The 10,671-nt window shown below is 35.8% G+C and overlaps 3 protein-coding genes across 6 annotated transcripts in view; 2 read left to right on the top strand and 1 right to left on the bottom strand.

Moving 5' to 3' along the window:
• The first annotated feature begins 118 nt into the window (after nt 1-118).
• Nucleotides 119-916, top strand: LOC108968335 (DNA repair protein XRCC4-like). Its single transcript, XM_018932304.1, has 2 exons — nt 119-228; nt 285-916. The coding sequence occupies exons 1-2, from the start codon at nt 199-201 to the stop codon at nt 840-842; spliced, it is 588 nt and encodes a 195-aa protein (XP_018787849.1). The 5' UTR covers nt 119-198; the 3' UTR covers nt 843-916.
• Nucleotides 917-1,551: 635 nt separating this feature from the next.
• LOC108968333 (DNA repair protein RAD50) lies at nt 1,552-4,380 on the top strand. The gene is made up of 7 exons (XM_018932300.1): nt 1,552-2,530; nt 2,617-2,793; nt 2,869-3,019; nt 3,080-3,241; nt 3,300-3,637; nt 3,719-4,010; nt 4,069-4,380. Exons 1-7 carry the CDS (start codon nt 1,644-1,646, stop codon nt 4,201-4,203), a joined length of 2,142 nt encoding a protein of 713 aa, XP_018787845.1. The 5' UTR covers nt 1,552-1,643; the 3' UTR covers nt 4,204-4,380.
• Nucleotides 4,381-5,388: 1,008 nt separating this feature from the next.
• Nucleotides 5,389-10,671, bottom strand: part of LOC108968331 — an 18,802-nt gene continuing 13,519 nt past the window's right edge. For all 4 annotated transcript variants that reach the window (XM_018932296.1, XM_018932299.1, XM_018932298.1 and 1 more), the window contains exons 16-24: nt 10,531-10,671; nt 9,892-10,463; nt 9,699-9,832; nt 7,846-8,635; nt 7,651-7,792; nt 7,157-7,515; nt 6,217-7,079; nt 5,671-6,156; nt 5,389-5,607 (exon numbers count right to left, since the gene is read on the bottom strand). In XM_018932296.1, coding sequence (XP_018787841.1) covers nt 5,487-5,607; nt 5,671-6,156; nt 6,217-7,079; nt 7,157-7,515; nt 7,651-7,792; nt 7,846-8,635; nt 9,699-9,832; nt 9,892-10,463; nt 10,531-10,671 — 3,608 coding nt within the window. In that variant the 3' untranslated portion in view covers nt 5,389-5,486. The remainder of the gene's footprint in view (nt 5,608-5,670; nt 6,157-6,216; nt 7,080-7,156; nt 7,516-7,650; nt 7,793-7,845; nt 8,636-9,698; nt 9,833-9,891; nt 10,464-10,530) is intronic.

Here is a 10,671-nt window from a genome sequence, read left to right as displayed (position 1 = left end):
TAATATAGACCTTAAGTCAACCCTAAAAAATAGTATCAAAGATAAGAAGTTGCACAAACTGATTTATTTACATTAGCCACCAAACTGTCGAAACATTATGTTTGCAGTAAAATTTCACAATATTTTAATATCCTAAATTTATACTTGAAATAATGGATTCTGTTTACTTGAAAAAGATATTGCTGAAAAATTTGGAATATGATAAAAAGTGGTACATATATTTACATAGTGAGTGGGATCAGAAAAAGCTTGTAAAATTATATATAAAAGACTCGTCTACACAGCATTGTTATGAAGGAAAAATAGAAGCTAAAGATTTCGAGGAGGCTGCAGAAGAACTTGATATATCATTGGACGAATATCTGGATGTGCTTAAGAAAGTGCTAACTACAGATATTGGTTTGGATGGTTTTGAAATTGAGTTGGATCACGAAAATAAAATAATGCGCGTGAATAGAAGCAGAGATTTACACATTATGTATGTGGAAATACAATTGCAGGAAGCTAATAAAAGTTATGATATGCTGGATATTGCCTTACAAAAGATCAATAATGAGAAGTCCAAAAATGAAGATCAGATAATAGAAAAAGCGTTATCAAATGCAATCGGTTCTGTTGAAAAAGTGTTATTCGAAAAGGAGGAATGGAAAGAGAAGATGCTCTCCAAATTTCTTCTGATATTAAATGAAAAGAAAAATAAAATAGCCAAGTTGGAAATGGAATTAGAAAAGGTAAGCAAAGGACGGAGTAACAGTAATGCACAAATGGATATTCAGGACAGTAGTGACGATGATTTTAATGCTCCTACACAACAGCTTACGCTTCCAGAAACAGAAGCATAACAAACAACCAACGTTATAATTAAGCATGTACAATAACATAGTCTAAGTCGAATGTGTATTTAAAAATATCTATAAAAATCATATGTTAATTGTTTTGAATTTATTCTTTGTATTTGTATTTAATATAAATATGAAAATGTATAATTAATTTAATGAAACCTCAATGTATGTTTAAATAGTTTACAACACTTCTTGGGAACGTTATTCCAAATGGTATATGGGAAAGGATTCGCTAAATATGCAAATTTGCGTTTATTTTTAAATCTTTCCTCCCTTTCAGTTAGTTTTATCCAATTCCCATTTTTATTGAGCAAACAATAATGAAATAAATAAAAAAAATGGAGTTTTTGTTTTGGAAATCGAAAAGAATTGCAATTATTTGCCTATCGAAGTAATATAACATCTGTTATCCTTTCCCCCCATTCACAATAGTAATAACTATTGGAGTACATTTAAATTCTGGCAAATATATAAATTCCAATATTTTTAAAGTAAAATTAATTTAAAAAAACATTGTGTGACTTTTTGTGTTATACAATTCCAACAATTAGGCAAATGTATACAGAAATTCAAATGCTGATGTACCTGCTCCAGTTTTTCAAACACCTGCCGGTCTGATTGTGAATTATTGCGCGGCTAATTGCTTAGTAGATACCACATTGTTGTCATTAAAAATGTCAAAGTCAGTTTAGTTTGTAATTAATTATAAACAATTATTTTATACACTGGGCATTTAACAACATAATTTAATAATTTTTCAACTTGTAACAAAATATAAAAACATCGCGGTATCCCCGTGTAATGAGTGATTCAGATGATACTGATATTTTGCTATTAATACCACCGAATTACTTTGCCACTGCTACACCGGAGGAATTGGAAGAGTTTCAAATCATAAATCCTATAAGGAGTTCAGCTACAGCGTTTACACATGATGTCAATTACATGAATGCATATATTGGTCACAAAAATCATTTAAATCACTCAGAAAAGAATATAAATGAAATGGAAGTAACACTTACAGAATCGAATATTGATGGCGCAAGTGACCAGCGAAATATGGAAATGTTTGTTGCGAATAAATATACGGAGCTGAACGAAATCAACTCACGCTTAAAATTGCTGGAACGTGAGAAGGATTGCCGTTTTACAGCCGCTTCAGACATATCCACCATATCGAATGGCACACAAGCAGCACGGCATAATAGGGAAGGTCTAGTCCATTCAACACCTAAATGTTATGCCAACACTGAACGTCTTCAGAGCAAGGATGCTGGCGGCATTTTGAATGAAATTGATAATTTCCTAGACGATCGAAATCGTGAACAAATGGATAATGTGTACCAGCAAGAAGTCCATAATCCGAATTCAATAATAGCAAAATCTCAGCAAATGAAAAATCGATATCAACAAGCATATCCCGATGTAAAAACAACTTTAGGAGCTGATGTGAATTTAATAAGTTTAAGTGAAATCTGGGGCAAAAGTGGTCAAGGCACTGCTATTGCTTGTGCTGCCCCTCAACAGTCTGTGTATATAGAAGAACAATTGCGGCGTCAGCATCTTGAACGAACGGTACACTCTTTGCAAACGCGCTTACTTGAATACCAACAACGGCTGTCGGTGGCTATAGAAGTGGATCGTGCCAAAGATGCAGCAATATGCAACGCACAATCAGAATGTAAATCGTAAGTACTACTACACCTTTATGCTGAATTGTTGCAATTATTCGAAAATATTTTTTCAAACTTTTATATGAACATTCGTTAAACAGATTGGACGCTGAAGTCAATCAACTGCGTGAAAAGGTTTCGAAACTAGAAGCAGATAATACTCAGTATAGCACTAAACTGGAATCACTGCAAAAGGAATTAGCACAGGCCTTAAGCTTAGTAACTAAATTTCAGGATAAAAGTGAGAAGCTGGAAAATGAATTATCGACAACTTCCAGGTAATAATTTATTAACATCTTTTATCTATTTGAGTCAATCCATTATGCATAACAATTATATTATTTTCCAACTAGAAAAACAAACGAGTGCATAACTATGTATAAGCAACAAATAGAAGAGCTTGAAGTAAAAATTCACGGCTGTAAAAGATCGGAAGAATTCGCTATCAATGAGTTAAACAAATTCAAGGATAAACTAGTGAAAGTAGATTATCTAAATGAAAAGGTAGAACAAATGAGCAACAAAACGTAAAATGCATATATTTATTCTTTCAATAATTTGCAGCTCAAAACACGCTGCGACGAACTAGAAAAGGACTGCGGTACATTAAGAAATCAAAAGGAGTTGTTGCAAGAATTTCAACAAAAACAAAAAACTCGCGCAGACGCGTTAGAAACACAGCGAAAAGTATTGCAAGAAAAAGTAACGGCGCTTACAGAGAGCGAGGTAAACAATATTTGATAAATTAAAAATTAATCGTTGCATAACAAACTTTAAAACTTAGATAAATTTGAAGAAAAAAATGGAGCTTCAACAGAAGACACTAAAAACACACTACCAACAACAATTGGAAAATGCAGTGGCGCAGAAAATGAAGGAATTTCAACAGCAATTAGACAAGAATGAGGAAATACTGAAAGTAGAGGCGCGTGAACGTGAGCGTTTAATCGCTGAGCGCGCCGTCAAACAAATAGAATTAATTAATGAGAAAAACGAGATGGAGCTGAATTTGCTGCAAGAGAAACAAAAGGAAGAAGTGGAACTGTATCGCATACAACTGGCGAACGCCACAAAGAAAATAGAAGACTTGGACTGTAAACTGAATGCTTACAAAACAAAAAGGTGGCGTAAATTTAAGATGTTCCTTCAAATAATATTAACTAAAAAATGTCCTACAAATAATATAAATTTGTTTGATTTCAGAGCTGTCATTGCGGAAAAGTTACACGATGTCATGGAAGATCAGTGGCAAAAGGCATTGGAAATATTGACATCGCCGAGCAATCAATCACAACAAATAAGCAATAATACAGATTGCGAATCACCAGCAAACAATGAGAATGAACTAAATAAGGACGATAGTAATTACAGAACGCCTAAAAAGAATAAAACGCGTGATCGCATTTTGAAAATCAAAGAGAATAATCTAAATAATAACAATGAGCGAAAGTCTTCGCCCGAACCAATGGACAGACTGCAGGCTTACATTGAATTGGTTTGTAAAATGCCTTATAAGTGCATATAATTGTAATTTAATTTATCTTTGATTGCAGCTATTGAGCAAATCGCCCAGTGAATTTGATAAATTGGATGAGATCCTCGCTTTAGCTAGTAAAACTAAATCGTCTACATCCAATAGCAAATCGGATAAACACATGAATTTCTGCAAGCCACCATGGCGCGGATAACAGTATTTCGTTTATTTTTACCACAGCAAGCATATTAGGGTTTGATGCTCGAATATATTCATACGGAAAGTACAAAGTGTAGCAGTATTCGCGCTTTAAACGAGCTTGTGCGTAATTATGTTTTTAAATAAAAAATGTTTTGTTTTAAATTTTCTTATTGTATAAAAATGTCTTGCCACCATAATTTACTTAAAAATAAGTATTTTTGGACATAATTAACATGATATTAATTAATATTTAATATTCGCGTTTTTTTTTATTCATAATGCAAAAAAAATGCAACCTATTTTGTTTGGATTTTGTGTAAAGATCAGCGTTGCAAATAATCTATAAAAAAGTATATAAATTAATTATTTTTTCTGAGATTTGTTTTTTAATTCCAAATAGCGGATTGAAAAATAAGACAAACAAAAAACTTGTGATCTCAAATACCGGATTGAAAAATACAAAAAATAAATTTTGATTTCCAAATACCGGAAAAAACAGAAAAAATTTCGGTTGCACCGAAGCTATAATGCAATACACAGGTGTAACTTGATTTTGATAAGTCAGTTTGTATGGCAGCTATGTGTTATAGTAGCCCGATCTGAACGATATGTTCGGTGGTTTTAGCATTGACATAGAAAACTTTTCAGGCAAAGCTTCGTGGAAATACCTTATCAAATAAAAAAGTTGTCTATAAAAACACTTGGTTTTGATCGGTCAGTTTGCATGGCAGATTAAAGCTATAGTAGTCCGATTTCAACAATATGTTCGGAAATCGAGGAGTTGCCTCAGACAATAATCTATGCCAAATTTTGTGAAGTTATCTTGTCGAATGAAAAAGCTTCCCATACAATTACTTGAATTTTATCGTTCAGTTTGTATGGCAACTATATGGTATAGTGGTCCATTGTGGCTGGTTTCGACAAATGAGCAACGTCTTGGGGTGAAAAGGAGGTATGAAAAATTTCAGTTTCATATCTCAAAAACTAATGGACTTTTTGTCTTATGCACAGACCTCCGAACGTGTCAAAATCGACTCGTTTTGTAATTTATATAAACATATTGTTCAAGAGATCTCCGACGTTACCCGCTGGGGTTTACAAACTCCATGACAGATTTAATATACCCTATACCGAGTATAAAAATAAAAATCTTAAAAACTTACCACATTGAAGAGATATTCTTTAAAACAATAAATTATTGGAATTACTTTAAAATGTGATTGCTTTTTAGATATATTATCTGTGTTTTAGTGAGTGTTTTTTTCTTAAGCTTATGCTGTATAATTCATCACGCCATTACTTATATGCTATTTGCGGAAATTTCGGCGAATTTCCATAAAGTCCTTCGGTTTCCCACACCTGTATGTGCGAATCTTTAGTTAGCGCCACCAGATGCTGATGTGTTGAGTAAACGATGCTAAATGGGGAAAAAGTGTAATTATCCACTACACATTTTTCATTTATGTAATTGCTGCTTTACCTTCTTATATTTGATATGCCTGTGATGATTTCGCTAACAAAACTCAAATTCCAGCTGGACCACAAACGTATAGTGCCGCCTTCAACAGCAGTCGCAATGACATTAACGCCCACACCCTCTTTGATGTACGAATAGGTGGCCGCCAATATACATTCCTCATGCACGATGTGCTGCACATAGCGGGCATTTACCGTATGCAAACGCAAGATGGATTTACCATTCGGATTTACCGAGACATTGACGAAATCCTCGAGACTCTCCTCGGTCACCTCGAAGCACTCATCCGGCGCCGATGATCTTTGTTGTTCAGCTGGGTTAATACCGTTAGTTTTTGCATTTTGTCGCTCCGGTGATATCTTTGGCACCAACTGCTGCGGTGTAGTGTGCACAGTGACAATATCACCCAATGTGGGACTTATGGTAACCACCGTTATTGGTGAATGATGTATCTCCGCAGGTCTATCAATTGTGCGCACATAATTCCAGCTAGTAAATGAGGAATATGTTAAAATTATAAGATTTTATAGCACAAAGTATTGAACTCACTTGTTAAGGTCCCAAATAACGGCAATACCATCGCGTCCGGCAGAAACGGCAATTTTGAATTCAACCGATAAACGTATGCTGGTTACCTCGTCCGTGTGTCGCAGCAATATCGTTGGACCCGTCCATGTGAGATTGGCGCAATCGCGTTGTGGCGCATCTGTCGCCAGGCCGCTTGTAGTTGAACCCAATAACGGTGTCACATTGCCAGTATCACTGTCGTCCGAATAACTTTTAGTCGTCAGCTTGCGAACTGCCGAATTATAGGAGCGTCGCAGGCCACGTATATAATTTTGTCTGTTTTTAACCGGTCGACTGTTCGACTCATTGTTGGCGCATTTGTATATACTTATGCGTCCCGATTTGTGACCGAACCACAGCTGATTGGAATTTGGATCGGCACCGCAGGCGGTGATATCATCTATAACGTGACTGCGTAGTATATTTTTCGGTTTTGTATATAGCTTGTTTAACGGTTGTATGCGCACAATGTGATCGTTGTAGTCCCAGGAAATCACATTGTATGTATCGACCTCAGCACCTTGCATAATGCAGGATTTCATTGGTAGCCCATAAACAGCGTTGGTATTATTGAATGACACTATATACTCGGCTCCGGGTATTTTGTAGATATTACCAAGTGTTGGCGCCGGCAGCTGTGGTGAGCCCAAGTAAACGCCCCACCTTAAGCCACGCACGGTGGGCAATACCTCCTTCGTGCCGAGGCAATAGTTTAGCGATTTCGTTTGTGGATGTGGATTTTTGAATAATTGCCGCGGCATTTGTCCATAGGTTCTGATCATGGTCTCGACAGCTCTGCGCTCTATTGGATCGACTGTTATTGATTCCAAGAATGACGGGTACGTCTAAAAAAAGAAAATAGTTTAAATATTTGCTGTATGTAAATTCCTAGTCTTCCTTTAAAGCGTCTGAAAATAATTACCGCCGGATGGAAAACATTTATCGCTTCAACTGCACTTTCTCCAGACTGTTTGTAGCCGAAGATCAAATCAATCCAATTATGCAGGTGATTGCGTGTCAATTCTGCCTCCAGTGCCTGACGATGTATGAGTACGAATAGACGCGAATCTCGCAGACACCAGGGCGGTAATTGTACGTCCTCAACGCGTTCGCCATTTTGTCGCAAGCCGAAATCGAATCGTTCGAAATTTTCAAAAATTTCCGGTAAACAGAAGAATTCAGGTATCAGCTCTTTAACGTCTGTGGGGCTATCACGACTCGCCAAATTCCAGGTGGTCGTCAGTGAGTGAAATGTGCGATCAGGTAAATCGAAATTATTGTCTGAAAAAGAAGTGATGGAACGAAAAATTAGGCACACTCTTAAGGGGTTCCGCTTGGCGCCTAAAATTATACTGAGCAAAAATTAAAATCTAAATTTTGAGAAAATTTTTTGGTGAGCGAGCACTTAATATTTACCTTGGTATCTGAGGAAATAGCTCGTAAAAGGCGGTACACGTACGAGGAAATGCAGTACCGTGCCGGAGTTCGAATAGTGCGAGCTATAATGATAAGGTTTCAGTGTCAACGAGCCCATGTTAGTCATCGTATTGTTGAGATACTATAAAATACGAAAATTAAATTCAAGTCAAAACTATGAAATGCCAAAAATACCGCATAGTTGGCAACGTAATGCTCCTCGTTGACTTCATGCTGCACAGCAACCGGCTTTTCTAGCTTGCGGAAGTTCGTGTCGTCAGTCAAATCCAAAATGTCCGACGCATAATTAGACAATATCCATGGAAATATGGGATATTGCATGAGATCATTATAAGTGCGACCGGCAATTTGATTTAGTGTCATTAAATATTCCCAATTAGTCAGCAAACCCTCGCGCCATTGTTGCGTAATAACGAGTACTTTCGCTTGATCGGGATGAGTGACGATTTTATCACAAAATACATCGTACATAATTTTATAATCATCTTGATTTTGTAGTGAGAAAAATAGTGATTGATTTGTATCCAAAAATATTTCGAAAGCCTTTTCCTGATGCTGATAACGTTTCAACCAAATCTCAGTTATACTCGAGATATCACAGTTAATATAGAAGTACTTGCAGCGATATGTAGCCATAAAATACAGTTTATGATCGGTTATAATGATTTCACCATCAATCTCGCCATCGACGGGTAGAAATTTGGCAGGAAAATTATAAAGTATTTGTGAGTTGAGCGAAATATTGAGCTGTTGATCATAACTGGATAAAAGATATTCCAGCGGGCGTACATATTCTATGGTGAACGAGGCACTGGTGTTCATAGTAATATCACTGTTACGTAACTCTGTTGTGGTGTTGCTGTAATAATCCTCCATGAAGAAGCGTTTATCAATATCCAAATGGCAGCGGCGCATGCGTGTATGGACTCTCGACGGACCCTCGGTGTCGTCTAATTCCCAAGAGCTGAAGAGTAGAAATGTAAATGTATACATAAAAATTAAGAAAAAAAGAAATGAAAAAAAAAATTATTAAAAAAAATGACAAAAAAAAATGAAATAAATTAAAAGCAAAAAAAGAAATATAGAAAAAATAAAAAAGGCCATGAAATTAATTAAAAAAAAAAGGTGAATAAATAAAAAAAATTTAAAAACCGAAATGAAGATATAAAAATAAAAAGAAATTAAAAAGAGAAATTAAAAAAAAAGAAATTAATGAAATAATTAAAATTTTAATAAAAAAATAAAAGGTTTTGCAAAAAAAATATAATTTTAAACAAAATAAAAAAAAATCGAAAACAACAAAATATTAAAAAATTTACGTTACAAAAGACGACAATTAAAAAAAAATGTGAAAAAAATTAAAAACAAAAACAAAAAATTTAACTTCGGTTGTACTGATCAACAGTATTCTTCACAGGATCATTTCTTATCACGTAAAAAAAGAGAACCTAATTTTTATGAGTCAGTTTGTATGTTATATGTTATAGTGGACAGATCTGAATAATTTGTTCGGAGATTGTTGTGTTACCTTGGACGACTATGCCAAATTTTGTGAAGATATTTTTTCAAATAAAAAAAGATTTCATACAAATACTTGACATTGATCGATATTTTTATTTGGAAGTTATATCCTGTAGTGATACGACTGAATAATATATTCGGAGATTGTAAAATCATCGTTTATAATAATCAATGCCAAATTTTGTGAATATTTATGGTAAAAGAAAAAAAAAAAAAAAGTTTTCCATATAGAACTTGTTTTGGATCGGTTAGTTTGTTTGACAGCTATATCATATAGTGGTCCGATATCCGCGATTTCGACAAATAAAGATCTTCTTAGGGAGAAACGGGCATGTGCAAAATTTCAGACCAATATCTCGAAAACTGAGGAACATACGGACAGACGGATAGGCGGAAATCATTTTTTTCTGTATACTTTATAGGGTTTCCGACATTTCCTACTATTTGTTACACACTTCGTGACAAACTTAATATACACTGCTCAGCGTAAAAAAAACTATCCATACTTTTCCGAACGCTCCTTTGAGTGCCAGGGCGCGCCTTCGTGTGTCATGCGTCGTACGATTCCAAGCCACTTATTGTATATGCTAGCATCGTCATAGTCCTTTAACTGATACATCAGCAGCTTGCGTTCGGAATTCTTGCAAAACAAGAACAACAATTATTACTATCAAATAATTTAGAAGGCATGCAACCAACCTGTAACTCCGCAACACGCCGCGTATTCAACATTGATGACTCAATGCAACTCACAGCCAACGACTCCAAACGATAAACAGTCTCTTCCAATTTGACTTTCTGTTCAGTCGCTATCGCGGTACGATTCAGCTCAATGCGTTCCAGTTCACTCTCTAAATTCCAAGTGGAGTCGTGTTCATTTATACCCAAGTGTTTACAGAGGCGTTCCAAGTTCGGCAATGGTTTCTCCAAATCTTCCAACAAACATAACCACAAAAACGATTTAATTATCTTGCCATCGCAAATAACAGGCGGTGAAAGCCCAGCTTGGCAAGAATTCCAAAGCGCATCGACAATGAAAGCGCGCAGTTCAAGCGGCCGTGACGGTTGCAGACCCCAAGCTATGAAATTGTTGCAACGCTGACTAGTGGCAATGCTGTATGAGACAATTAGTTGGAACAGTTCCACCTCTGTGGCGCTTGGCGTGTATTTGGCATCGCAAATGGTGAAGAATTGTGCACAACGGTCGATTAGTAGACGTAAACGCTCTTTGGTCTCGGCCAGTGATAATGAAGAGTTGGGCAGGGCTATAACTAGAGTGGTACAGGGGTTGTGGCTGATAACCTAATGTTATAAATTGTATATAATATATGTTTGTACCTTTGAAATTCCTCGGTTCGCTTATAGACTCGAAGAACATGCGTATCCAAGCAAATTGTAGGCGCGCTTGCGCAGAGCGTAAATTCTTTATGACTGTGCCAGTGGCGCCCTCGTGCAGGAATGTCAACATATTGAGTATAT

The sequence above is a fragment of the Bactrocera latifrons genome, unplaced genomic scaffold (assembly GCF_001853355.1).
Source record: "Bactrocera latifrons isolate USDA-ARS-PBARC rearing strain unplaced genomic scaffold, ASM185335v1 scaffold_21, whole genome shotgun sequence".
Taxonomy (NCBI): Eukaryota; Metazoa; Arthropoda; class Insecta; order Diptera; family Tephritidae; genus Bactrocera; species Bactrocera latifrons.
This window is presented reverse-complemented; position numbering and strand designations above follow the sequence as displayed.